General features: G+C 47.6%; 2 protein-coding genes across 16 annotated transcripts in view; one reads left to right on the top strand and one right to left on the bottom strand.

Moving 5' to 3' along the window:
• Positions 1-577: 577 nt before the first annotated feature.
• GOLGA2 (golgin A2) lies at positions 578-21,351 on the top strand. 9 transcript variants are annotated; one of them, XR_014229818.1, is made up of 29 exons: positions 589-697; positions 1,961-2,083; positions 2,470-2,550; positions 5,955-6,089; positions 6,711-6,754; positions 6,904-6,967; positions 7,432-7,491; positions 7,965-8,045; positions 9,669-9,707; positions 10,218-10,280; positions 10,531-10,624; positions 11,300-11,406; positions 11,979-12,037; positions 12,284-12,425; positions 13,523-13,612; positions 13,794-13,901; positions 14,001-14,088; positions 14,598-14,944; positions 15,770-15,883; positions 16,168-16,392; positions 16,577-16,676; positions 16,755-16,843; positions 17,460-17,613; positions 17,758-17,825; positions 18,426-18,528; positions 18,778-18,884; positions 19,091-19,259; positions 19,366-20,066; positions 20,439-21,351. XR_014229818.1 is itself a non-coding variant. In XM_082327318.1 (28 exons), exons 1-28 carry the CDS (start codon positions 650-652, stop codon positions 19,614-19,616), a joined length of 3,153 nt encoding a protein of 1,050 aa, XP_082183444.1. In that variant the 5' UTR covers positions 578-649; the 3' UTR covers positions 19,617-21,351. The 9 variants fall into 9 exon arrangements, 8 of the variants coding, with proteins under 8 accessions (XP_082183444.1, XP_082183438.1, XP_082183440.1 ...); XM_082327318.1 differs by having other exon boundaries at positions 578-697; positions 19,366-21,351; XM_082327312.1 differs by having other exon boundaries at positions 17,490-17,613; positions 19,366-21,351.
• Positions 21,352-23,273: 1,922 nt separating this feature from the next.
• DNM1 (dynamin 1) overlaps positions 23,274-26,203 on the bottom strand; it is a gene marked incomplete at both ends in the record, with an annotated part of 71,005 nt that continues 68,075 nt past the window's right edge. For 3 of the 7 annotated variants that reach the window (XM_082327272.1, XM_082327269.1, XM_082327273.1), the window contains one exon: positions 23,274-23,699. In XM_082327272.1, coding sequence (XP_082183398.1) covers positions 23,639-23,699 — 61 coding nt within the window. Of the gene's footprint in view, positions 23,700-24,153; positions 25,101-26,203 lie in introns of those variants that run through there. The other 4 variants (XM_082327270.1, XM_082327268.1, XM_082327267.1 and 1 more) reach the window with 2 other exon arrangements.

Here is a 26,203-nt window from a genome sequence, read left to right as displayed (position 1 = left end):
CAGGAGCGGGTCGGGGTGTCACACAGCAGCGGTGCAGGGTGTCACACAGCAGCGGCGCAGGGTGTCACACAGCGGGTCAGGGTGTCACACAGCAGCGGGTTGGGGTGTCACACAGCAGCGGGTCAGGGTGTCACACAGCAGCGGTGCAGGGTGTCACACAGCAGCGGGTCGGGGTGTCACACAGCAGCAGCGCAGGGTGTCACACAGGAGCGGGTCGGGGTGTCACACAGCAGCGGTGCAGGGTGTCACACAGGAGCGGGTCGGGGTGTCACACAGCAGCGGTGCAGGGTGTCACACAGCAGCGGGTCGGGGTGTCACACAGCAGCAGCGCAGGGTGTCACACAGGAGCGGGTCGGGGTGTCACACAGCAGCGGTGCAGGGTGTCACACAGGAGCGGGTCGGGGTGTCACACAGCGGGTCAGGGTGTCACACAGCAGCGGTGCAGGGTGTCACACAGGAGGAGGGGAGCAGCGCCCGGCGCCACTCGCAGGCCGCGGGCGGCCCCCAAGGGCGCCGGGCCGGGAGGGGCGGCCGTTGGCCGGGCGAGGGCCGGGCCCCCCGCGGCAGCGCAGGCCGGGCCGGGGCGGGGCCTGGCGGCCGCCTCCGCCGCTCCCCGCCGCGGCTGACGTGGCCCGGGCGCGGGGCGGACATGGCGGACGGCAGCAGGCAGAGCAGGCTGGCGGCGGCCAAGAAGAAGGTGAGGGGCCGCCGCGGGCCGGGCCGGGCCGGGAGGGGACGGGCGGCCCCGCGGGCCCTGCGCGGATCGGAGCCGCCGGGCCGGGCCGGGCCGGGCCTCCCCGAGGGGCGCGGGCCAGGCCGCCCCGCCGCCGCCCCGCTCGCCCCGGGCCGGGCTGCGGGGGGGCCGCCGGGAGCCCCCGGGTGCCCGGCGCTGCGGCCGGGCCCGGCCCGGGGGAGGCGGCCGGGCAGAGGCCGGGCCTGGGCTGCTGCGGTGCTGTGCGTTCTGCCTGCTTTGCTTCCGTGGTTTTCCCTTCCCCCCGCCCACCCTCTTTTTTTAAAAAATTTTTTCCTTAATTTTTCCCTTTTTTTTTTTTTTTTTTTTCCTTAATTTTTCCCCCGGGGCGGCTCGGCCCCGTCCGTCCCGGCGGGATGCGCCTCTGTCTCAAAGTCATACGAATGGGAAAGTGTCCTGGAGCAGTTCAGGCTTCCATTTTGAAATCCTCCGAATAATGGGATCCTTCTTTTTATTTATTTATATTCCCCCCCCCCCGTGGCTCCGGAGCGCGGCCGCGGCCTGCCCTGCCCGCCTGGGCTCTGGCGCAGCGGGGGCCGGGGGCAGCGGGTAATCTACCTAAGTGCCCAGGCCTCACCTGGTTTGGGGCTTAGGTGTTCAGTAACACACGAAAATGCCGGAAGACCTGGCAGGATTACAGCTCGTCGGACTAGCTTGTCCGGGGCGAAATGGATGCGATTTAAAAATCAGTTCTAGATTGCTTGTCCCCTTAGTTCACAGTTACTACAGTATCTGTATTAATGTGTCATCTGCGGGGATTGTCGTTTTCCTTCCTAAAATCTTAAACAGAGTGGAAGATCTTACTGTCAGGCACTGCTTTTTCACTTTGCATTCGGGATTAATTGCCCTTTATCAATTTTTCCTTATTGCTCTTAGTTATAACCCTAAAAACCCCCAAAATATTTTTTTTAATCTCCTTTTAGTTGCAGTATGGAGTATCAGATTGTTTCCCAAGAACATCATTAGCTGCACGCAGAAGTTGAACGTTTACAACTCTGAGCCTCTTGTCGTAAACCCATCACGCTAGTTCTTACTTTAGGCTTCTCTGGACTTGTTTTGATCCCCCCCCCCCCAAGGGACAAACTCTTTGAAGGGCATCTCTTGTCCTTACACTTGATCTGTTTTTTTACCCAGTGGAGTTTGTTGGGGGTTTTTTGACGTTATAGAAGGTATATTCTGTTTGGACTTCCGATTATTCTTTTTTCACAGCTGAAGGAATATCAGCAGAAGAATAACCCTGGAGCAACTGCAGGAACCAAGAAAAAACGAAAAACTAAAGAAGACAGTAGGCCCGAGACTCCCACCAACGATGACCGGCAGCCTCCAGAGAACGTGAGTGTCTCAATCTGTCTCCCAAATTCTTTGCCACCTCCTTGTTCTTTGGTTTCCCGAACAACATGACTAGAGCCAGGAAAGGGTTACGCTGGTGTAAGATGTGAATGGCGTAGGTGCCTGTGTTGCCAGTGTACGAAGTATGCTACAATAGTTAGCAGCTACCTCTACGGGAAGGAGCACGCTCGAGTCAGGGTATGTGCCGAAGCGGTGCCCGATCATACAGTGCTGTCACGCAGCTCTGGGTGTGTCCAGAGCTGCTGTTTTGAGGTGCGTGCCTCTAACGAGCTGGAGGATGCCGGTTTCTTTGGCTGCCTTTGTTTGACGTTTTCTCTCTGTCCTTTTCTGAGCTATTTCTCTTTCCCCTTTTCTTTCGCCTCCTTTAGATTCAGAACATTCTGAAGGTGCTGGTGTCAGACCTTAACCGCTCCAATGGGGTAGCCATACCCTCATTGGACAAGAGGAAGGTGAGGCAGTGCTCGTGTCCCTCGCAGTGACTCGCTCTCCCTACTGCATGCTTCGGGTTCTGTTTACACCGACCTCGATTTTTCGGATGGAGCCTTGTCCTGACATATCCACTGTCAGTTGCTTGAGTTTTGTTGCTGTTTTTATTAACATGAAGCTTATTTGTTAACATGCGTTTCCATTGCTCGTAAGTGCTTGTTTCCTTCTGGTTTGTGTCAAACTTAACATGTGAAAAAGTGAACCTTGTCAGAACCTCTTCCTTGAGACGGTCGAGCTTTGAGGAAAACCAGGAATTTGGGTTGAGGCAATAAACGTAACAACCGCTGAGGAAAACTGCACTAGTGAGAGGCAGTGTTTTCTTAGTCTGTATTTCTCCTGTTCTGCACATCGTTGCTTTATTTCCTAGAGCCCCGTTTCTGAAGGGCATGTTTCTGCTCATCTCCAGGCAAGCAGCTGCCCTGAGGAAGCTGTCTTAGTTACTCCAGCCAACCCATTTTATGACAGGCGATGAAACTTGCACAGGTGATGTACAGCCTGGCAAGGACCGCGCGTTTAAGTATGTTTAGGCAGGAAGTCACATACTTCAAGTCAAGCATTTACAGGCTTTAGCGTCTTCATATTCCCAAGCTTCTGAAGAGGAAAGGGCAGGAAGTATGCCAGTAAGCAATAGAAATGTGTTCAGGAGCAAACTTAAACAGCCTTTTTAAAAAATGTATTTCAGACAGTCAGTTTATTTAAATAAGGTTCAAATTGTGGTAGAAACTCAGGGAAGTCAAATTGTGTAGCCCAGAATTTTCTTCCAGTTTTGTTGTACCAAAGCTCTGCTTTTCATTTTCGCTTGCATCATATTGGTAGTTTATTTCCCTACCATTGTTTCACTCGAGTTGTCATAAAGTAACTCATTATTATATTTAATGCATATCCATGTGTCTCCAGCAATAAATATAACTATAGTAATCACTAGGGGTACCAGAGAGATGCAGTGAAACCTGCAAGGAGTTCACTCTGAATTGCCTTTGTATCCCTTTTCTCCTTTTTTTGTGTGATAATACAGCAGCTGTTCTGTCCAGCACACAGAGCGGACAGCAGGACGTTTTCCAGCTGGACCTTGTCTGTGTAGGTTGCATATCAGTAGAACTTGAGTGACACGAAGACTTACTGCGAGCTTTGTGGGTGCGGGATGTGCCTGTCTAGCATCAGAAAGCATGTTTTGATTGAAGTTTCACTCCGGTCATGGGGACTGTTTTCACTTCACACTCAGCAGCTCAGTGTAAGTTAGATCTCGGAGAAGGAGACTTGTTTCACATTGGAGGGTGAGATGAAGATGGGTGCTCCGGTGCTGTTGCTGAGATGGCATTTGGTCTTGCAGTGAAGACCTACCTGTGTCTGCTGTTTTAGTCCCGTTCTGAAAATGGAGAATTTATTACTTCTATTCATTCTTGTTTTCCCAATTTTTTTTTTCTCTGCTTCCAAGAGATAAATTTTGATCTGATTGGCTGTTACAGAATTTGTGCGTTATTCTGTCTGAGGTTTTAGGAATAATTTGAAAACTAATTACAATATGTAATGAAAGAAAGATTTCTCTTTCCAGTTGCTGTCTTGTAAAAATCCTGAGTCAGGAAAATGCTGTTCAGAAACTCGCTTGATGCTAATAGGGCGGAAAAGCTGATCGTTAGCATCTGAGCTACTGCTACCATTGGTGTCTTAATGTGAGGCAGATCCCTCCCATCTCACCCACTTCAGCTTTCTTGGCTGTGAAACACAGAAAACCCAACAAAATAGGAGCCTTTGTGTGAAAGCTAATGGATCCTACTATATGCTAAGCTGAGCAGAATTACTAACTTTTTATTTTGCATTATTAGAACCTCACAATGCATAATTTCCAGATAAATGTTTTCTTCCTAACTCATTCTGTTTCCAAGAAATTCAGCTGTTCAAATAGTTTTTTGGGGTTTTTTACGTATTTCAAAACTGCTTATAGTGGAGGAAGAAGGAAGGAGTTCTTGTGGTTAAGGCATGTTGCTGGTTTTTGCATCTTGAAGCATTAAGCGAAAAGAATGTCCTGATCAGAAAAAATTAAGGAAACATTTTTGAGATGTACTGGGGAAGATATTCCTTCTGTCCATCTGATGTTCTACATTGATGAGTGTCTGAACCAATAAAGGTGAAGTCCCTTTAGCTGGAGGAAGTAAGGGAATTCCTGACCTTCCTATAAGCACCCAACCTGTATTGCTCCTTGCGAGCACAAGTATCTGGCCTGCTAAAAAGAAATTGAGAAAATTCTGTTTGTTTCCCTCTGCAGTCTTCCAGCTTATTGCTCTCATTAAATCTGTCTTCACTGTCACTGTATTCTTGCTGCTTGGTTCATGAATGAAGCGCTGAGCAGGTAAACAGGGAATGCCGAGAGAGAGATTTCTTGTTCCCTGTGAAGTGCCAAGGAGGAAGTGACTGAAGTAGGAGGGAGCTCTTTCAGATGGAACAGCAGAGAGCTGCAATGTATCGGCGGGGTTGAGTGTTGACAGATGATCTCATTTGCTTCGTAGTGTTGTTAAATGATGACTTACCGGAGCTGGATGATGAAATAAAACAAATTGCCATAAAACACTAGAACGCTGCTCTGGGCCTTTATGGCTCTCTGATGCTGTACAAGATAGATGAAATTCTCCAGTTCACTGTGGCTTGGTAGAGGTGTCGTCGGATGCTATTCATCCTCCCACCAAGGCTGGATGAGAACTTGCATCGCTGTCCAGAAATAGTTTTTTGGCCCTTCTCTTTTCTATTTAGATTCTTCTAGTCATGGGATTCATAGCTCCAGCAGGGCCGCAGGCACCTGCTCCCAGCCACACTGAGTTTGGCCTGTTCATAAATGTCCTGTTTCTAAACTTGTGGTCCATGGCCTGCCACAAACCTCACTGAGTTTTAGACGGAGCATTTGAGTTTGACTAACCCAGTTTTCAAGTAGTCGCTAACCTGTTCTTTTCCATCTTAATTTGCATACAGAGATCCGTGTTTTCCCCAGACACATCTTGCAGGTAGTGCTTTTCAGTGACTACCATCTGGCTTTGCCCTCGCTCGCTTTTTGGCGACTCCTTTGCAGTAAATCTAGTGTGTGAACTTAGAGCTGGGTGACGTTATTGCCCCGTGTTAAAGCAGCAAGTTTGATTATGGGACACCGGTTCTTCAGACTGGCTCTGAGAGGGCGCAGGTCTGGGACAGTGTTTGTTCGTGGGTTGATGGAGTCACCTGTTTGCTCTGGGGAGAACACAGGTTCCCTTCCATGTGTTTCTCAATGATTGATTGCTCACATCTGTCTAGTTTTCACAGGCAGATCACAGGTGATGTGTTCATGTGTGTTTTCATTCATTTTGCATGAAGGCTGTAATTCCTGTGCTGTGTTTTGTGACAGGCGTACTTTGACAGTGATGTTGCCACTCGTAACGCTGAACAGCTTGCTACCGATGTCCCTGTGCTATCTAACAGCAACAGTCTACCTAGTTGTGGTTCTGTTCTGCCTGCTCCTGGGAGCATGCAGCTGACACAGGTTTGTGAATCATGAATATTGCCATTGAACCATTCAATATTGGTTAGCGATCCCACATTTTTTCTGAGAAAGATGATCTTCATCAACATGACATGACTAGTGCAGATTTTCTCCTGTTAAAAATACTTCATTCTCCACTCTCCATCTAGTCATCGTCTGTCTGTGAGAGCAGAGAGCGCACTAGCGTGCACATGCCCCTGTGTGTCCCAAAGCTGCTATTTTCCCTCCCCTTCTCTCCTATTTCATTAGCAGAAAGTGCCCTTACTAAGACAGAAGGTCCCCAGTCAGATCAATCTGCATCTCCTTTCACTACTTAATGATTCAGTTGAAGTTTTTCCCAGCAAAGGAAAGTGTTGTTTGTACTGATAAATAGTAACAGCAAACATAAAGCCTTTAACACTTAAATTTCTCCATTCCAAGAAACCCAGGCTCACACCACTCAGAAATTATGTGTAAGCCAAGACTGAGTTGGTGGTTTTAAGTTCATCTTTCTTTGGGAAGCAGTAATTACAGGTACTGTGGAACCAGAGCCCAGATGTAATCAAGTCTTAGTGACATATTCACAAATCTGACTTCCATCTTCTTTTACAGGCTTGTAAATTTTTGTGTTTCAATCCACAGATTCATGAAGCTGAGGATCATAAAAACGCTTTGGATGAGAACAGGTGAGTGTCTGTGTTTGTTTATCAAACAGCTTTGCAACGGGATCCCAAAGTGGCCCAAGAAATTAAGGTTTTATTCCTCCCCAGTGCTGTTCTGATTTGGGCAGTTCTCTGGGAGAAATTTTCATTGCAATGTCTTTTTTTGTTCCCAGGTCTTTCTCGTCAACAGAAAGTCTCCGCCAGTTGTCTGAACAACTCAATGGCCTGGTTTCTCAGGTATGGCCTCATTTCGATCCATTTGTCTTATTAATTCTCTTGATATTTGATGTGGAGCTCTTAGCAGTCAGCTCAAGAAAACACTCTTCAGTCTCAGAGGTGTCTGCAGACATCCTACCAAACAATAAGATATTTAAGCACCGAGAAGCAATGGTTTAGGAATGTAAAATTTCAGCAGTAGGAAGAAAAGCAGAGTGGGATGAATGAACAGCATGTATTCATGGAAAGATGTATTCTTGATTTAGTGGAAAAGAATCTGAAGTCAATCTGCATAATTCACATCAGCTTGTCACAGGGGGAGTCTGCATCTATCCTTAGCCAGAAAAGTATGTTTTCTGTACCTGTCTTGGTAATTCGAAGTGAAAGGTGCTGTAAGAAGTATTATTATCATAGTTGGTTCTTACTTAATGGTGATTTGGTGCCTTGGGGAATAAAACTGACTGACTTGACTGGTTTACTTCTAGTCTACATCGTATGTGAATGGGGAAAGTGCTGTTTCTTCCACAAATATTAAGGAAATGGAAGTAAGTTGTTCTCAATCTATCATTTTTTTTCTTTTTTTCTTATTTGCTACTGTTGATGACTTATTGGGACTCTCCTTACAGCAGTGTTAATGAGACCTAATTGATGCATAGTTCACATAGCTCACTGTCAGGTGGTGTCTTGTGCTGTAATCGGGTAGCTGTGGTCAACAGTAGGAGGCAGGTATCGGAGGTGTTTCCAGTTTGGGGACTGGGGATAATCTGGCTTCCATGCAACTGCAGTTCTTATTTCTGATTCACTTTTACGTCAAAATGAAGCCTCAGCAGAAATGGATAAACTATGTTGACGTCCCAGCTGCTTTTGTTGAAACCGTAGATTTTGTTTTGTTTGGAGAATCTGATTATATCAAACTGTGATAATGATTTATTTTTCTGTCCTTTTTAATTATTGCCTTTTTCCTCCCCATCTCCTCTTCTGCTCCTTCCTTTTTCTCCTGTCTGCATGTGCCCATCAGACACGTTACCAGGAGCTGGCAGTAGCCCTGGATTCCAGCAATCTAACTAACAAACAGCTCGTTACAAAGATAGAGGAATTGGTAAGAAACAATCCAACCGACCAATTTGACATTGTCTTTGCTGCTCCTCCATGCTCTCTGGGTGTCTGCAAAGTTACGGGTTCTCTCATAGTGCCACAAGGAAGGCTGCTTACACAGCACTTTATAAGGAACAAAATGGGCTGTATGGAAAACCTGTTAAGAGGATCAAAGTCTAAGGCCACTTGTGAATGTATTGGCTCATCTGAGGAACAAGAAACAGAGTTTTGTTGTTTCCATTTCAGTGTGCTCTGTTGATCTCATCATGCTTTCCCTGGATGATACGCATCCTGATAAAACAGCTATTTCTGGTCCTGATCTGAATCCCTGAAATACAGAATTCTGGTGCTGGCAGCAGTGTGAAAACCTGTTTCTGCAGGTGGTGATGCTGTTCTAAATATATCAGCAGAGTGGGAGCAATAGGTCTAAGAGAGAGCTTGGGGCTGGTTTCTGATCATATCCTCAGCTTCTCTTGGCACGATGAATGAACTGCTTTGTCCTGCGGCCTGCATGGATTCCTGCCGCTGCTTTTCAGCCTTCAGCTTTAACACTGCAAGAAATGCAGCTAAGCGGACTTGTTTCAGTCCGAAAGAGCCTTTCTTGTGTGAAATCCTTTTCCCCATTTTGTTCCTCTCTCAAACTACACTCTTCCCAAAGTTCAGCACTTCCCTGCGTACCCCGTGACCCCTCTTGTTGTTTTACTTTTGGGTTATTTTTGTTCCATTTTGTTTCTTTTAGTCTTTTAGCTGGGCTGCAGAGTACCTGGTATAGTGTACTGCCCACCCAGGATTCTCCTTGTTTGCCTGCTTTTCTGTTTGCCTGGAACTAAGTAGGGCCTTTGCTGCATTTGTGGTCTTGCCTTTGCTTTTCCTGCTTATGTTGTGCACTGGCATTGCTAGAATCGAAACCTCTAACTCATGCCTAGGTAGACAGCTGCCACTTTTGTCTCCTTCACCCCATATCTAAAGATGCGTACAGTCAGCAAATCTCCAAATACTTGGAACCATAGAATATCTCAGGTTGGAAGGGACACATCACCCAGAAGATTGGAATTGGCTAGGACAGAATTATCCCTTTTCTTTGCATTTGGCTTCAGCTCCTTCTCATACCACCTTTTGCAGAAGCCTGCCAACGTAAGCGCGGCTCTGCGTGACTTAAAGGCCAGTTGCTAAGTGGGATAAAGGTCGTAAGGTCTCAGTTAAAGGAAAAGACTATGGTTTTTGTTTGTTTTTTGGGGGTGTTTTTTGTGTTGTTTGTTTTTTTTTAAAAGCATTTTTTGGTGATTATCCTAATACACCAAGATTACTACGATTAATTTTATACATGTGGGATGCAAGTTTAACTGAAGGTGGTGGATGCTCAGGTTTCAGTAGTGGTATTTGAGAACTGTGGTAGTGTACTGAGCAATGAGAAAACATATCTGGCATATAAAGTGTATTAGTGAAGGAAGCCCCAAATCTATTATTTTTAATAGCTAAGATGAACTTCCTAGTCTGCTACAGAAAGGATATTGGAAAATCTGTGTGCATTACTGGGGCATGTATCCTACTTCATTACAGTGAAAATGTGTTTCAGCAGTATGAGAGTATTTTCTCTTAATACTGGTGCATCAATTTTCTTCCGTAGAAACAGCAGAACCAAGAAGCAGTGAATCAGCTGGAGAAGGTAAAGTGTGTCCTATTTTTGGGTAGATACAGAAATAGATGTCTCTGAGCAGCAGAAAGCCTAGCGGACTGTGGCGCAGGCCTATGTGATCTTGTCTTATCTTAGATTCAGTTTCATTTGTAGCATAAGGTTGAATATTTTGACTTCATGAGTTAGGCCTGGCAGGTAGCCACCTTCTTTTGACAAAAGCTAATATTTAAATGCCCGAGTATTGGAGGAGTGCAGTGGAGGCAGGAAATCGCAGTTTAAGTCCTTGGCAGTAGCTTGCATTCCAAACATTGCCACGTTTATGCTAGCGGTGATTGCGCTATGCTGTCATTGCCATTCTGGGATGGATAAATAATGTAGTAGTTCAAATAATGGAAGACTGAACTATGTCTTTAAAAATACTGGTATCATTTAGATGCTGGAAGTACTACCAATGAATCACTGCTTTTTTAGTTTGACATAAAACAACAAGAGTTAACTATTTACACTTTTGTGCTGAATAGGCATCATTTGTTTATACAGGAAAAGAAGGAGTTTGAACAGAAATTTTCTAAAGAGCAAGCAGCACTGAGGGAACAGCTGCAGGTAAGGCAGCGCCTCTATTACAGCAATATCACCTGGCTCCTGCTGTTTTCTGGCTTACTGACTGCTCACAGTCTTCATCCTGGAAGCCGCATGAGCCCATTCCTTCAGAAAAACTGGGAGAGTCAGTCAGCCAGATTGTACTTAACTGCAAGAGCTCTTTATCTTTACTGAATTATCCTTTTGTGGCAACAGTGATGTTGCAGTTACAAGCAAAGAAGTTTTGCACTGAGGTGATTTTCCTTTCCCGAAGGTTCATATCCAGACTATTGGAATTCTAGTTTCTGAGAAGTCTGAGCTGCAGACAGCCCTTGGACATACTCAGCAAGCTGCACGGCAGAAATCAGGTAACTGACTGTGAGCACTCCAGCTCAAGCTGTTGGTTAAACTGTGGATTTCAAGTCACAGACATGATAGTTGCTGGCAGGCAGCTCACAACACTCACTGACTCCTTAATGAGCAATACTTGGCACCGTCACTGCTTCTGTCATCATAGCTGCCCCCAAACGGGAGCATGTCGGTCCCATGGCAGTTGAGGTTCTTTTGTGCATCACTAAAGCCTTGTCAGCCCTGTTTGGGCCTGGTGATTACCCCAGACTGTTCCTTTCTGACTTTCTTCTGATTCTTTTAAAACTTTGTTCCCTTTTCTCTGCCCTCCCTCCCACACAGCTGTCATGTTAATGTAGGTTTTACCCGAGCCTTTCATTCAGAACTAAATTTGAGCAATTTATTCTGTTACGAAAAGAAAAAACCAAAACACAACCAAACAACATATTGTCTATTGTTCTGCAAAGGAAGTGTCATCATCTCCCTCTAAAAGTGAGGAAGGTAGTTACAGAGAGCTTTACTGCCCAGAGTTGCTAGTGATTCACCTGTAGAGCCAGGAGTGGAATCAGGTCTACTGACTTATAAAGCCCTGTGCTGCCTTAAGAGCTTGTTGACAAAGTAGAAAGTGCTGTTCAGCCAGTTCCAAAAAGCTCTTTGTGGTCTAGCGTCAACTGACTCTGCTCTGACTTGTTCAGGAGAAGCTGAAAACCTTGCTGCTCGTTTACATTCATCTCGCCAGAGGGTATCGGAGCTAGAACGTACTTTGTCCTCCATCTCTATGCAGCAAAAACAGTCAGAGAAGGTAAGAGCCACCTCTGTTTATGCTTAACCAGCAGCTCTGCCTTTGGCTATTTGCTTGTCGCTACACTACTGCAAAGTCTGTAGTTCCGGCTTAGAGAAGAGGCAGAAATTAACCTTGTTAATTGTTAATTAACCTGGTAAAGCCCTGTATTCTCCATGATCAAGGGAAACTTCATTCAGGTTTCTGTGACCGCTAATCATATGGTCCAGTGGCTGTCTTCAGATCTGGCACCTTACTTCATTACTTACTTCTTGCCAGCTCCACACAACAGAAGCCTCACTGAGGCCTCGTCCCAGGAGGGTCTCCATCAAACAGACACTTTAATATTGGTATTAATCCAGAAGTTTGCAGAAATAACCTCGTGTTCAGGTAGTAGCATCACATTTGAAAAGATTGAGACTTACTCCTGGCAAATTCAGGAGATTCTAAGCAAACCTGTCCTGAGGATTTTGGCAAAGTTATGACCTTTTCCACTTTAGCTGATCCGCTGAAGGTGAAATGAAGTATTTTTTGAACATCTTATTTGTTTTCCTGAAGTCTGTAGATGACTCAATAATTTCCTTTTTCTCCAGCATAATAAAGAGTTAGTGAAGGAGCGAGACAACCTGAAACTGGAACTGTACAAACGAAGGTAAGTCCATCCTGCTTGTTACTGCAGAGTAACGCTACTCTTCTCAGTAGAGCCATAAAACATAACAAGGGGCACAGACCACAGGTGGTGACTTGGGAGGTTGGATGTTCAATTAAAAAAGTCACTAGCTATGATGTTTCTGTGATTCTAGCTGCTATGAAGAACTGGATTGTAAATTTATGACATGGGTATCAGCAAACCCATAGTACATATAGTGACGCCACTTTAATTTTTTGTTTGTTTCAGCAAAAGTAGTGAGGAAATAAAGCAGCAGAATTCGGAGCTGTCAGAGAAAGTTCACTCTCTGGTTTCCCAGAACTCAGCTATGAAGTTGGATATGGAGGATTTGCATAAGAAACTGGAAATGGCTGAACTGATGATTCAACAGGTAACCGTAACGCTGCTGGGATGTCAGGGTAGATCACACTGCTCATTGGAAGACTTTGCTTCTGACAGTGGGGGAAAGACTTCACTCTTGTTTATAAAGGGAGGCGCAAAATCCCATCAAGAGATCCTCTTAGTAAAAGGCTTTCAGTGAGGCCTCTGGGGAACAGGACGTCTGTATCCTAAGGAGTTGGAGTAGTAGGTTGAAAGACAATGTGACACCGGTCTGCTAAAACAATGTCATCCACTACGAGAGGGTGACTGAACATGCCAAGTGTGAAAATACGGTGACTCTTCCTGCCTGTATCTGTTCAGCATTTTGGTTACTCAGTTGTTGTGCAGTCTCATTGAGAAAGCAGTTGAGTAGGGGCGGTGTTTGTGCCCACCCTCGCAGAAGGTGGTGAACTGGGCAATGGCAACTTGAAGGTCAGCTGGGGAAAGCTCGGAGGAGCAGCCAGTTAGAAAGGGAATGTGTGAAGCCAGCTGTTAGCAGTTCAGAGAGCAAGCCTGGTGTTAAGGTGAGCCTGTGAGGGAAGAAACTGCTCTTTTTTTTTTTTTTCCCCTTTTCTTTTTCTCTTTCCAGACAGTGGCTTAAGTTACCCTTGAAATAAAGCCAACTGCTACTCTTCTGGGAAAAGTACTGTATCTCAACTGAAGCAGCCTTGCTACTTAGGCCACTGACATGTTCCAGACATTGGTTTTAAATTCCTGACATGTTTGACAACCTTTAAGGTCACAAGCTTCTATACCATCTGATCTGGCTGTGTAATACAGACTCTGGAAATGCACAAAGTTTCTGAGTCAAATGATTTAATTAAAGTGCATTTTCTTAATTAAAAAAAAACCCAAACAACTAAATATAAATTTGGTAGGGAGGAGCTGCCCAGTTCAGCCTGTTTTACAGGGCTAAAATCTAAGCATTTTGATTTTAATCCCCCCCCCCCCGCCTTTTTTTTCATTGAACTTGACTGTGAGTTGGAGCACTTTAAAGAACTAGGGAAGGTTACAGCATGGATCATGTGGCAGGTTACTATCAGGGGAAATGCTACGCAGAAATCGAATGTTAACATTTTGCCATAACTTTTTTGGTTTTGTTGGCAGTTCTCAAATCAGGCAGGGAGTCTGGATGCAAACCAGCAGTTGCAGATGGCACTGGAGGAGAAGGCGAGCCTGGAAACCCAGGTTGCTCAGGTAAGAGGTTGTACGAAATCCGACCCAAATCTTGATGTCTGTAAAGAAGCTTGTGTGGCAGAAGAACGCAGCCTGAGCTTTGCATCAACACTGGTTTCTTCAAGCTTTCTCCCTTAAGCAGTCACTGCCAAATTTATTTAGCCAATACAATTTTCTGTGTGTTCTATTTTGTTTTGAGCAGCTCTCAGAGTCACTTCACCAGCTGCAGGCAGAAAGAGATCAGTATGTAGAGAAGCTGAAGGAGGAGCGGAGCATTTGGCAGCAGCGGGTACAGCAGCTCTCTGAGCAGGTAACATCAGGGGCAGTATCACAGCTGCTTTTGACAAACACGGGCAGGACTGAATGCACCATGAACGCTGTTTTAACTTTCGTTTGTGTGGCCTTGCAGGTCCGCACAATGGCAGAGGAGAAGGAGAAGCACATGGCCCAAATTCGGGAGCTGGAAGCCAATGTTACAGAGCTGCTGAGCAAATCAGGTAGGGCTTCCAGAGCGGGGCTTCAGCTGCAGAGTACCAGCTGGTTAACTCTGGCCCCGCTGTGCAGGAACTCCTGCACAGGAGGTGCAAGTAGGCCTGATGCTCTGAAGCCGTGAAGGCAGCTGGAAGCCTGGTGACCCAAAGAAACCTTCCATCCTAGCAAACAGCAAGTGAACTACTTCGCCTGATTGACCAGCAGACTGTTCGTGTCTTTAGTATCTGCCTGGCTGTACTGCCAGCCTGTCTGGCCCGGGAGTTTGGGGCGGCAGGATGCTCTTGCTAGGGCTGTGGGGGAGTCAGCAGCACACGGCAGGATGCTGTGCTTGGTTTTGGGGTGGTTGTGCTCCTTCATTCCTCTCAGTGCCCTGCAGCGAGGATTGGATGCTGCAGCTGGTGATGCCTTCTGGGTCATAGAGCCCTATCGGTTGGGCTCTGTGTACGTAACAGCGATGTGTACTACACAGTGCTTTAGCCCTTTGACTGAGCTGCTTTTGATTCCGTTTCCTCAGCCGTGAAGCCCATGGATGTTGAGCCTTCCTCACCAGCAGGGCCCACAGCAGCTGAGCTGAGTCTGCAGGAAGAGATCCAGCGGCTGCAGCAAGAGAAGGAGGAACTGCATGGGCAGTACCAGGCCCAGGTCCGGGACAACGAGCAGCTGAGCCACCTCAACCGGGAGCAGGAGGAGCGGCTCCTGGAGCTGGAGAAGGCTGTGCAGCGCTACAACGAGGAGTCTGTGGACAGACAGCAGATCCTGGAGGACATGCAGAGTGACAAGGCCACAATCAGTAGGGCACTGAGCCAAAATCGGGAGCTGAAGGAGCAGCTGGCTGAGCTGCAGAATGGGTTTGTCAAACTGGTACGTCTCTTTCGTGCATCTTTTCCCACTGCTTCCCTCACTGGTGCAATCCTTTCATAGCACAGATGTAAAAAACTGGCAGAAGCGTTATCCGTCTCTTGTCCTCTGAGGCTGTGGATGCTCCATCTTCTGTGATACACTGCCGTGCCAGGAGGCTCCCTGTAATTCCTTACTCCCGCAGGTGCTCTGGCAGATGAGGCAATATCTTCATCCAGAGCAGGTTCCTTTTCCCTCTCATCCCCTGGCAGTCACGCTGTTTCTTTCCCCGAGTATTCCTCCTGCCCTTTTACCCTTGAAGATACCTGTTTTCTGTTCCCTGTGTTTGCCCATGAGGAAGAAGTTCTCAGCAGTCTTCTCTCCTGCTGCTGTCACTCTTATCTGTCCTGGAGCTGAATCCTTACTCTTGGTTGCTTCTCTCAATGTAACAGCTTTCCCTGTGGGGCCCTGGCAGACTGACACATGGTCTAGCCGCTGATTTTTCTTTGGTTGTTTCTGAACTCCTTGTTTTTGAATGTCTGTGGCTCTGTTTGGGATATTCATACCACCCATCTGCTTTGGAGCTGACAGGCTGTGTGATGTGCCAGGCCTCCTCTTGGCACCGTCCCAGCACTGGTTCCCCTGGCTCTTTCCTTGCTCTTCTCCCGTCTCCTGAACCGTTCTGGAAGTTATTTACTGCCCCGAACAGTCAATTTATGGCCCTTAGTTACACCCCAGGATAACACAAGGGATGGCACCCTGTTGTCTTGGGAATGAACACGGTTTATTAAGCGTGTATGTTTATGTTGGTTGGGGCAGTTTCCTTATGCAGTGGTGTTTGTCTTGCAGACAAATGAAAACATGGAGGTTACAAGTGCCCTACAGTCAGAGCAACACGTAAAGAAAGAGCTGGCCAAGAAGCTTGGGCAGCTGCAGGAGAACCTGGGAGAGCTCAAAGAGACGGTAAGCAGCAGCCGGTGGGATGGCAGGTACGTAGCGGTTTATGCAAACTGCTGGCAGCTTTCCAAACTCGGATGGAAGGATGGAAACTGATATTGTAATGATCAAGCCGGGAGCCTTCCCCCATCGTCTGCTGTCTGCTGTGGGGGACCAGCATGTGGGGGCAGATGGTGGCTGCCTGCCTAGCTGGTGGCTTTGGGGCAATGTTGACAGTTTGGATCATGTCACAGGGATCAGCTTTTCTGGCAGAAATGGTTTGATGTGATGGTTTGATCTTCTTGTGTTAGCTGGAACTGAAAACACAGGAGGCTCGGGGGCTGCAGGAGCAGCGGGACCAGTACTACGGCCACTTACAACAGTACACGGTGGCGTACCAGCAGCTGTCTGCCGAGAAGGAGGAACTGCACAAACAGTACTTGCTTCAGACACAGCTTATGGATCGGCTCCAGCACGAGGAGGTTCAGGGGAAGGTGACGGTGGAAATGCACCTGAAAGAGCTGCAGCAGACCAAGGTAACAGTAAAAAGGGGCAAGTGGAAAGACGGGAGAAAAAGTGCTGAACTACGTTAAGTATTAGTTAAGCAAAAGGCTGGACCAGATGATCTTTCGCAGTCCCTTCCACAGTCCTGCTGCCCGACGATGCAGTGACTGTTTGTGGTCTGGCTTGCGCAGGTTTCAGTGATCTTCTCCCTCGCAGGAAAGTCTGGAAGCTGTAGCTAAGGAAAACAAGGAGCTGCAGGCCCAGATCAGTCAGTTAGCAGCAGACCTGGATGGCAGGATTTTGCACCGACTAGATGGTGAGTAGCTGCAGCTGCTCTCCAGGGAGGAGGCAGAGCTGGGCTATTACTTCTTTGTTCACCTTCCTCCTCGTACAGGAGACGGAGTTGAAAGTGAAGCAATGACCGAAGAAATCCAGAAATCTTCATTTGTGATCCCAGAGACGTTTGAAAGCCATGAAGAAATGGTGAGTCTTAATGGGTAGAAAAGCCTTTGGTTTTAGTTCTAAGTGAACATCTAGAAAAGGAGGCGGGCTGAATTGCAGAGAGGTTCCACTGGGCGCGTGGAGAAGGCCGTTTATCAGCTGTGCTCCCTACCAGCTGAGGCGCAGTAACGAGGGAAGCGTGACAGTTCCTTCTGCGTAGCAGCAAAACCCCAAGACTTCTGCAGCACGCTTGCAAGGCAGGCTGGAAGTCTGGCAGTGGCTTTAATTATGAAGACAACTCAGCTGGCAGAGTAGCTCTCTAATTACAATGATGAAGTTCTCTTTAGTTTGGAAGGCAATTTGGAAATGGCGTTGAATATCTACTAGATTTTTCTCTAAGTACAGTCATAATTGGAAAATACTGCGACCAAACAGATACCGGGAGAGCTAGTATTTAACCTGCATATTTGTACTACTTGGGAATGAGAAAAGATGCAGTAGCTGCTGCCTAGTTTAGTTCCAGGGCCGTCACTTAGTACTTAGGTTTCATACCTATAAATAAAATGGGGTAAACTGCTACTGTTTGTCCTGAGGTGCACAACCGATCGTGCTTCACACAGGAGAAGCACTAACGTGCACACTCTGGAATCCTTCGTAGGTCGCTTTCTTGACATCTGCCGTGTCCCAGGTGGAGAAGGAGCGGGAAGACCTGAGGCAGCAGCTGGCTGCTCAGAAACAGCAGTGCAGAAGCCTCCTGCAGCAAATAGCAGCTCTTAGGCAGCAGCAGGAACAGAGCATCGCGCTGGGCGGAGGTAAAAATGTGGTGCAGTTTGGGGACAGTGTGAATACGGAGGCGTGCCTCGGCCAGCGGCGCTGGCCCCTGTGAAGCGGATCTACAGGTTTTGTGAGTGCATCATGTCCAAGGAGGAACTGTAAATTTCACCTGTCCCTTCCAGATTCCACTGTGGATACCGTTCCAGTGGAGGTTCACGAGGCTTTGAAAACTGCCATGGAGAAACTACAGGTAAGCAAAGGATCTCCTCTTCTTTCAGCCCTGCTACCCTGCTCCGCTAGGCTTTCAGCCGGGGCCAGGCGATTACAGCACACGCAGACAAATTGTGGGGGATGTTCCGTAGTAAGAAGCTACTTCCTAAAAAGCTGATCAGTGCTTGTCTCGGCACAGGAAAGCTTGCAGCGGTAACTCCCCTCCCACCCCCCAGACCGGGAGTATAAGGGCCTGACACTCATCTGTGGTCTTTTGCTGAAGAAATAGCTGAAAAACAGACCGAGGATCTTCACCCTGCTGGGATGAAGCAGGTGGTCTGCAGTCTCAGAGCCGAGTGTGACCAGAGTTGTGCTCTCCCAGCAATGAGAAGGTTAAAGGCGCTTTGTTTCATCAGTCGGCCCTTCTGCTTCCCAAAATGCAGAGCTGCTTTGTTACACCTTCTCTGGCTTGCTCCCTCCTCTCTGTTCCTTTTTAGCATCAAATTGCAGACAAGTTGTAAAGGCAGCAAGATTTGTTCCTTAGGCTCAGACCCATGTGAATGGAGGGTGTCGTCTTTAACGCAGGTGTTCTCTGTACACGAAGCAGTTCAGATGATTGATACCAATTTTTTTTGTTCAGTCCCGTTTCACAGACCTGATGCGTGAGAAAGCTGATCTGAAGGAACGGCTAGAAGAGTTAGAACATCGCTGCATACAGCTGTCCGGGGAAACGGACACCATTGGTATGTTATAGGCAACAGCAGCACAAGCTAAAGCTTGCTCAAGGCATTATTTATTTGGGGAACAGAAGGCCCCCATCAGCTTTTGGAGCTACCAAGCAGCTCAGGTCTCCTCCTGCCGCCTAACTAGGCTCGATCGCCAGTCCAGGGCTGGTTTTGCCGGAGCCTCGTGCCACACAGTTCTGTGCTCGCCCTAAGGCTGGTACCCGAGTCGTGCTAACGCTGACTCCTTACGCTTCTCTTGTATTGCAGGGGAGTATATTGCGTTATACCAGAGTCAAAGGGCTATCCTCAGACAGCGACACCAGGAGAAGGAGGAGTACATCAGCAGGTTGGCCCAGGACAAGGAAGAGATGAAGGCAAGGACTCTTTTCTGTAGTACTGCTCCAGGCAGGGCGGGCCGGGGGAGCACTTGCACAGCCCAAACCTTCGCATGGTGTCCTTCAGCTAGCTTTAACTTTGAAGTTGCTAATTTTGTGACAGAGGCAGGAGTGGAAACTGTAGCGCAGTGTTTGTGGCCACAGGGACGTGCACCTTTCATAGGCTTTCCTTTACTTTGGTGCAGATGAAACTACTGGAACTGCAGGATTTAGTGATGCGTCTGGTCAGGGAAAGAAATGAATGGTACAGCAAGTATGTAGCAGCTGCTCAAAACCCCGAGCTGTTAGCAAGCCAGAATGAAAGCGTGCTTCCAGCAGAGAGGCGCATTGAACTGAACGCTACCGATGGAGAAGGTAAGCCGCAGCCAGGACGAGCGCTGTAAAATGGAACGACCCCAGGTCGCGGTGTCGTGCGCGGCCGGGAGGAGTTACCTGCCTGCTTTGTCTGTGTTCCTTACAGGGTTACGAGAAGTGAATTTATCAGATGAAGCAGAACAAGAGGCTGCTGTTCTTCATCAATCCGGTTTCTCCCCTATTGACAGTAAAGCTGCTCAGCCGAGCCAAGAGGACCCCACAGCAAAGCAAATAATGCAGCTTCTCAGAGAAATCCAGAACCCTCAGGAGAGGCTGGGCTCCCTGCTGGAAAACCCCTGCATTCCCTTCTTCTACCGTGCTGATGAGAACAACGAGGTCAAAATCATGGTAGTTTAAGTGGCGCTAAATCTTATTTACAGCAATTTTCTATGAGCCTGAAAGGACTTAACTGACTGGTACGTGCCCATACCTCTGCTCAGTGCCCTTGGTCAGAACAGAACCTACTTTAAAGACATCAGGAAAGAGGGATTGCACAGACGGAACTTGAGCATCAGACCTCACCCCCTCTTTCTCTTTCTTCTGTTACTTGGTGTGTTCGGAGTACAGGCAGACGGGAACCGATCCCGGGAGGCAGCTGGTGCTGCCGCTTCACCTGGGCCGGGGGGAAGGGGATTCCATGACTTTGGGCAAAATGACTTAATCCCTGATCCCAGACTCCGCAACCAGCGTCGCAGCAGTGACTGAGCAGCGGTTCCGATCCATCGCTCATGACTGTAATCAGCCTAGGTCCTTCCAGGGCTCCCCAACTAACTTATTGCGGTAATGAACTCTTTGGACTCTAAACAGGTTGGTTTTGTTTCATACTATGTATCTTAAACTTCTTTCTGCAGCCTGCCTCTTGCAACCGTGTCTGAAACCAGCCTTGCCGGCCTCCAAGAGCCGAAAGGCGCGGGCTCCTGGCCAGCGGGGCAGCGCTCCAGCCCCAGTTACTCTCGGCGCTAGGGGAAGGGACCGGGGGTTGCCTTTTGAGTCTTTTTGGTTACTTGACAAAGCTTTATGTGATTCTTGGGAGTGGGGTGGAAATGTAACTGCACTTTGAAGGATGATGTGTTTCGCTTGTATGTGTCTGAAGGTTTTATTTATTTTAAAAAAATGGGAGAAATAAGTAAAAGGAAACCACTTAATAAACATGCTTTGTTTTGAATTTCTGGACTCTAGGGGGTCTAGTTCTCCATCGCTTACACTTCCTCTTCTCCCGTTTTGGTGAGGAGTGGAATCCAAGATCCTGTGGTCCCTGTTTTAAGCTCCTGGGACACACATCAGCGACAGAGGCATCACCCGGCTCTGCCTCGAAGCTGTAGCCCTAACTCTAAGGAGAAAACAGACCCTGGTGGGAGGAGAACAGCCCCTGAAGCAGCAGCAAAGCAAAGCCCTTGGGAATTGTGTTGATATCCTGCAACTCAGCCTGCCTCTCAGGCGAGAACTGCCCAGTCCTAGGATAGGAAGTGTCGTGGAGTTTTAAGGAAAAGGGCAGGGGAGGTTTAAGGACCTGGCTGTCACAGCTGTGCAATCCGGACACGGCAGCCTGGGCGCCTCCAGCAGCACCCGCCGAGAGGGGTGCGAGCACAGGAACACGGTATCAATTTTGGGGTTTGTCAACAACAAAAAGAGACCATTCCTTCCGTGCCCAAGCTGGTCAAGCTTTACACAGCATGGCAGAGCACGCTTTCTTCTGCTGCCAGAAGCAGATTAAGTTGTTTTGCTTTCAAATGGTTCATTTTGATTTTTGCATATACAACTGAAAAAAGGCGTACAGAGAACAAGTGGTGCTTTCCTGCGAACCCACCAGGGGAAGACGGAAGCTTTTGTTTGAGTGGTGCTGGTGGTGGCCGGCGGGAGCGCGACACAGGCTGCACGGTTTGTGTACATAGCGTATCTCCGTAAAATGCTGTATATTCCTTGAAGAGACTGAGCCTTTGGCAGTGTTCATGGCTGCTCAGGCCATTACTGAATCTGTATCATAACTAATGGGGGCGGGGCTGTGATTTAATACAGAGCATTCTTATAAACGGAATAAATATTTATTGGGTGTTCTACTCTAGTACTGTGAAGGAGACAAGAACAGCGAAGAAGGGCTGCAGTCTGGTGCAGAGGTGACTTAATCCTGTTACAAATTTGCTTTCTGAATAAACTTATTCAGATGGGCACCAAGTAGCTGTATTTCTTCTGTCTAGCTCATCTTGAAATGTAGCCAGGAAAGGAAAAAAAAAAAAAAAAGAATGAATTCTTTATTAAAAAGAGCTGGCCCAACTCTCAAAACACCTGCCCTGGCATCAAGGCCCTTTTCCCTTAGCTTTCATGACTGTTTTCCCGCAGGGAGGCTGCTGCCAAGCCCCAGGCGTTTCTCTTGGCTAGCGTTTCGCACCCAGAGGCGAGGTTCAGGTTCATCGTTCACCCTGTTCCCTTCAGGAGCGTCTCCCTGAGCCCGCCTCTGCCTGGAGCGAGCCAAGGGCAGGCACACGAGCGGGAAGCGTGCAGCTGGCACACACCAGCATTGAATGGGAGCAACCGCCCCACCTCCGCGCCTCTGGTTTGAGGAAAAACAGGAAAATGCTTTGTAAAGGCCAGAGGCACCGAACAAGAGGAAGCAGCCGTTAGCTGGGAAGGGGACGCGCTGTAGATCAGCGGACAGGATTTCACCTTGCCTGGGCAGGGTAGCTGGTGTTCTCACCAGACCGTACTTAACCTTTGCTAACCAGCAGATCAGAGGTTTCTAACTTTGCAAAATAAGGCTCTTCTATTGACTTGAATACATACACATATTTTGATATATATAATATTCTTTAACAACCACCCTCTATGTAACACCAGGGACAGATGGGACAGTTCCAGTGAGGAAAAAAAAGAGGAGAGAGTAAGGGAAGCCTCAGTTGAGTAGAAGCTGAAGTTAGAGCCCATACAAACATGCAAGACGGAGATGGCTAGGGAAGCTCTGGAGATCCAGTCTGTTCACTCAACCCACACCGGTATCTACTATGAATAAAATCGTTACAGAGATTTTTAGCTTATGAAACTCTTACCAGGGCACTAGGGAGACTGCACAGGTACCACAGCCAGCAGCACTCGGGGCGCAGTCAGGCATCAACATTACAGTGATGTCCGTCAGCAACCCCAAAGCTGCTGGTTTCTTCCTGCAGAAGTAGCGCTGGAGCCCCGTTACAGGGGGGCTTCAGGGATCCGCTGCAATCGCTGGGGTGACAGCGCTACGTTCAGGGATTATGGAGAAACACAGCTGTCGCTGAGAAGCAGCGACCACGATCCAAGACCCACAGCTCTCGCTGTCCTGGCACGGAGACAGCAGGAACAGGTTTCCCTGGTTTATACCGGGGAGAAATCCCACTTCAGCCCAAGAGCAACTTCCAAGCAGGAGCTGGCCACACGTGTTAGACTTTGGTTAGACTGCGCTTCAGATACGGGCCCAAGGGACACCGCTTGGCAGAGAAACTACAACTCAACACCTGCTTGCGGTGTTCCACAAACACCCTAGGCAACAACACCTTTCTAAGAACCAAGCAACTGTGTGTGCAAAGCTCCCACCTTCTGCGGGTCCAGTCACTGAAGCACCTCAACGCATTTTCCTTTACACTGGAGAAAGGGAGTTAACTTCCACATCTGACGAGCTCTTTCACTGGATACCTCTGTTGATGCAGGTCTGTTCCACCTTCCCTATTAGGGACAGCACCTGCTTGCATGTATAGCTTTTTAAGCTCTACGGGATGAAAAGATTAGGTTATAATTAAACACAGTTTGAAAATCACCCAGAGAAAGAGCAAGAGAAAGAGAGATGGTTTTATTCCAGTCATGGAGACCTTCATTATACAGAAATGAGAGTTTATTTCATCCAGTAAACAAGAGTGACAGGTAGATCACAAACTGCATCACAGCTACTACCAGCACTGAGACAGTTCACCCACAAGTCTGGGGTAATACAATAACCCAACTGCACACAGCAGAGAATTTAACAATCAGCTCAAAAACTCAACATCAGGATTTGGCTAACTTTTTGGATGTGTGTGTATATATATATGTATATAGATATTCTTTCCCTACTTAATTATTTCCTAAAATCCACATGGAAGCACAAATGGCTTTAAACACCTGGACATATATAGATTCTTCATCTTATATATATATTTATAGATATTTATAACAGTAAAGATATGTTTCTCATTACTACAATATACTTGTTTAACTCCTTTAAGCAGCTGGGAAGAAAAAAAAAACCCAACAAAACAGTTTCACTACAGTCACAGCTGATATGTGTGTGTCACAAAATACAAACAGAACAAGCCATGTGTGAGATTCGAGTCAGACCACTCCAGGACAGAACAGCTAAGAGGCAGGCAGAGGGAGCAGGCCTACATGTCAAATGGTGGTTTTGGGCTCTCCGGGCGGGAGGGACTGGCCTTGCCCGGCCGGCTGGAGTTTAGAGACAAGAAAAACAAAGAAAAAAGGAAAAGGGGAAGGGAAGGAAAAGGGGGGGGAGAAGTAGTAAAACAATAGTTAAAATACAGAAAGGAACTGGCATCAGAACAATAGAGGATCCACAACAGAAATTAAGAGCAATAGCACTGAAATAAGAGAACTTAAATCTGAATCAGGCCCGGTTGAAAGCCTGCAACACAGGTGGCTCATTTAACTCTGGCAGAGACAGGACATCCGAGATGTACAGGGTTGATACATTTTTAATTCTCAAGTCTTTTTTTTTTTTTTAAATACATGTAGCATGAAAAGTAAAAACCAAACCTTAAGAAGATGAGTTGCGATCAACAACGGTTACGAGTTTCCCCAAACACGTACCATCCACATGCAAGAAGAAAAGGCTACGGAAGAAGTCACCACAGTACCCAAAAAACACTGAAGGATGCGCTTATTCAAAGCAGAAATATTTTCAACAAAACATTACACAGCGAACTCCCTGAAAACATTTGGTTGTCCGTTTGCAAGGGGGGAGCAGCATATCTATTCCCCTCTCCCTGCGGGGTTCAGGAAAGTCAGCCAAAAATGATGACGCAAGACAACCGCTGGCAGGAGCCAGCGCGTCTCCGGCAGGATTGCCCCAGCCCTGCTGGGGAGCTGGGCGCGAGCAGGTCCGCGTGCATCCCTGCACGCCGCGGTGTGCGCGCTATCTCAGACTTCACTCTAGCAGGACTATGCCGATCCATTGAGTTCCCCCCTTTCTTGGTCTCCCTGCCTCACTTTGATACAAGGTTGATTGCACTGTTCCCAACATGAGTTTTTGCACCTTAGAAGTCAAACTAATACACAGGACGTTTAATCTGTTCCTAACGGTGTCACATGTTTTGACAGTATTTTTCTTCTAAGTCACACTTTTGTCTTCTTAACTACAAGAAAAGAAAATAGCTACAGATCAGTCCTAGGTGCTACAGCTAACTGATGCAGGCAGGACGCTTATCCAGGCTAGACCGGGCAGATGAAATAACTGGACAGACAGCCACCACTTGGACTTAAGGATGTCCCTGGGGCTGATCTCTCCAAGGAGCCTGTGTACTTCAGGGATCCATGCCACTGAATGAAGGCTACTCTACGCTCACAAAGCAATACGGGACGCATGAGTGAAGACGAAGAGCTCGATCACTAGGCTAGTGTTTCACGACACACCGGGAAGGGGTGGTGGGAGGCAGAGATGCGGGATGGATGAGGGGAGTGACTGTGGCTGTGGAAGGGAGGGTGGAATGGGGAAGCCGCCAGCACGGCATTCGTCGCCAGCTGTCTACAGCCTCGAGTTATAAATCTAAGAGGGACGGTTCAGCCGGTCGGATTATGGTAGGTCGAGTAGGTGAGGCGGGGCCCCTTCTGCTGTGAAAAAGCAGAAAACAAAAACAAGAGAACACACACTGTGGTTAGCACAGCAATCGCAGTCACAATCACACATGCTTCTCCACCTCGCCTGAGCCAGCAAGAGAATAAAACTTGAGGCACAAACTACCAGGGCGCAACCCCACAAAGGAGACTTGCAGGTTTATTTCGGGCCTCGCACTGGCCTTTCTGCACAGCATGGATCACCAGTAAAGCAACCTGCTGGACAGCCGGTTTTGCTTTCCCTCTGAAATTTGGAAGTGCAGAGATTTATCGCCAGTGAGTGCACTGGCTCCGGAATGAGAGTTGAGAAGCATGGACAACAGTGAGCTCCTGTATCAAGCACATGACAGTCACACAGCATGGATGGGGTCCTCTGAGACACGCTGCTGTCAGAGGCTCTTGGCTGGTTTGGAGGAGCACCTTCTTCCCCTGCCCTCGGGGCTACTGCAAGCCTGAGATTCCCTATTCCAATACACGACACTGATCTTTGATGTTAGGGGCAAGCCTGCTGCTTTCAGGTCTCTAGTTCTAGCGCTCAGCAAATGCAGCTTCTACTTACTTTAGTAAAAGGATCTTTGGCCATTGCTACTCCACTCTGTTTCAGCTCTTTCGCTGATACTTTAGCTACATAAATGGGCAGCAACTTAAGTGTTTGCCCTCTGCACGGATTATAAGTGTTCTAGGATCCCTTTCCTGCACAGGACTGGGGAAAACCAAAACCCCAGAAAACACAAGGCAACACCCCTGCCGTCTCTCTCAACTCATTACTTGAAAGATCACTTCAGACTCGGATTACAGGCTTGAAGTCTACAAATAAAAAAAAAAGCGTTCTGTACATCAGTGAGTCCAACCTATGTTTTTCCTTTAAAGCATGCTCCCTGCAGTGTCTGCACCCTAAACAGCATCATGATGGTGTATCATTATAATTAAATTATTCAGTATCAAGGCAGAGTAGTTTTACAGTCCAAACTGCCTGAAACGCAAAGAGCAAACCCAACAGGATGCAGACCAAGTAGAGGGGAAGTATTTGCACTGATCCTACAGAACCAGGTGTCACAGAATGAACGCCTGAACAGTCCCACACCAACAAGCTTTAATTT

Source organism: Platalea leucorodia, assembly GCF_965183815.1.
Source record: "Platalea leucorodia genome assembly, chromosome: 15".
NCBI classification, from domain to species: Eukaryota; Metazoa; Chordata; class Aves; order Pelecaniformes; family Threskiornithidae; genus Platalea; species Platalea leucorodia.
This window is presented reverse-complemented; position numbering and strand designations above follow the sequence as displayed.

Excerpts from the sequence above, each read along its gene's own strand:
- GOLGA2 (XM_082327318.1), top strand. The coding sequence starts at position 650 with ATGGCGGACGGCAGCAGGCAGAGCAGGCTGGCGGCGGCCAAGAAGAAG. Across the intron at positions 14,089-14,597 it reads AGAGCTGCTGAGCAAATCAG|CCGTGAAGCCCATGGATGTT; the intron begins GTAGGGCTTCCA and ends CCGTTTCCTCAG. Across the intron at positions 16,393-16,576 it reads AAGAGCTGCAGCAGACCAAG|GAAAGTCTGGAAGCTGTAGC; the intron begins GTAACAGTAAAA and ends TCTCCCTCGCAG.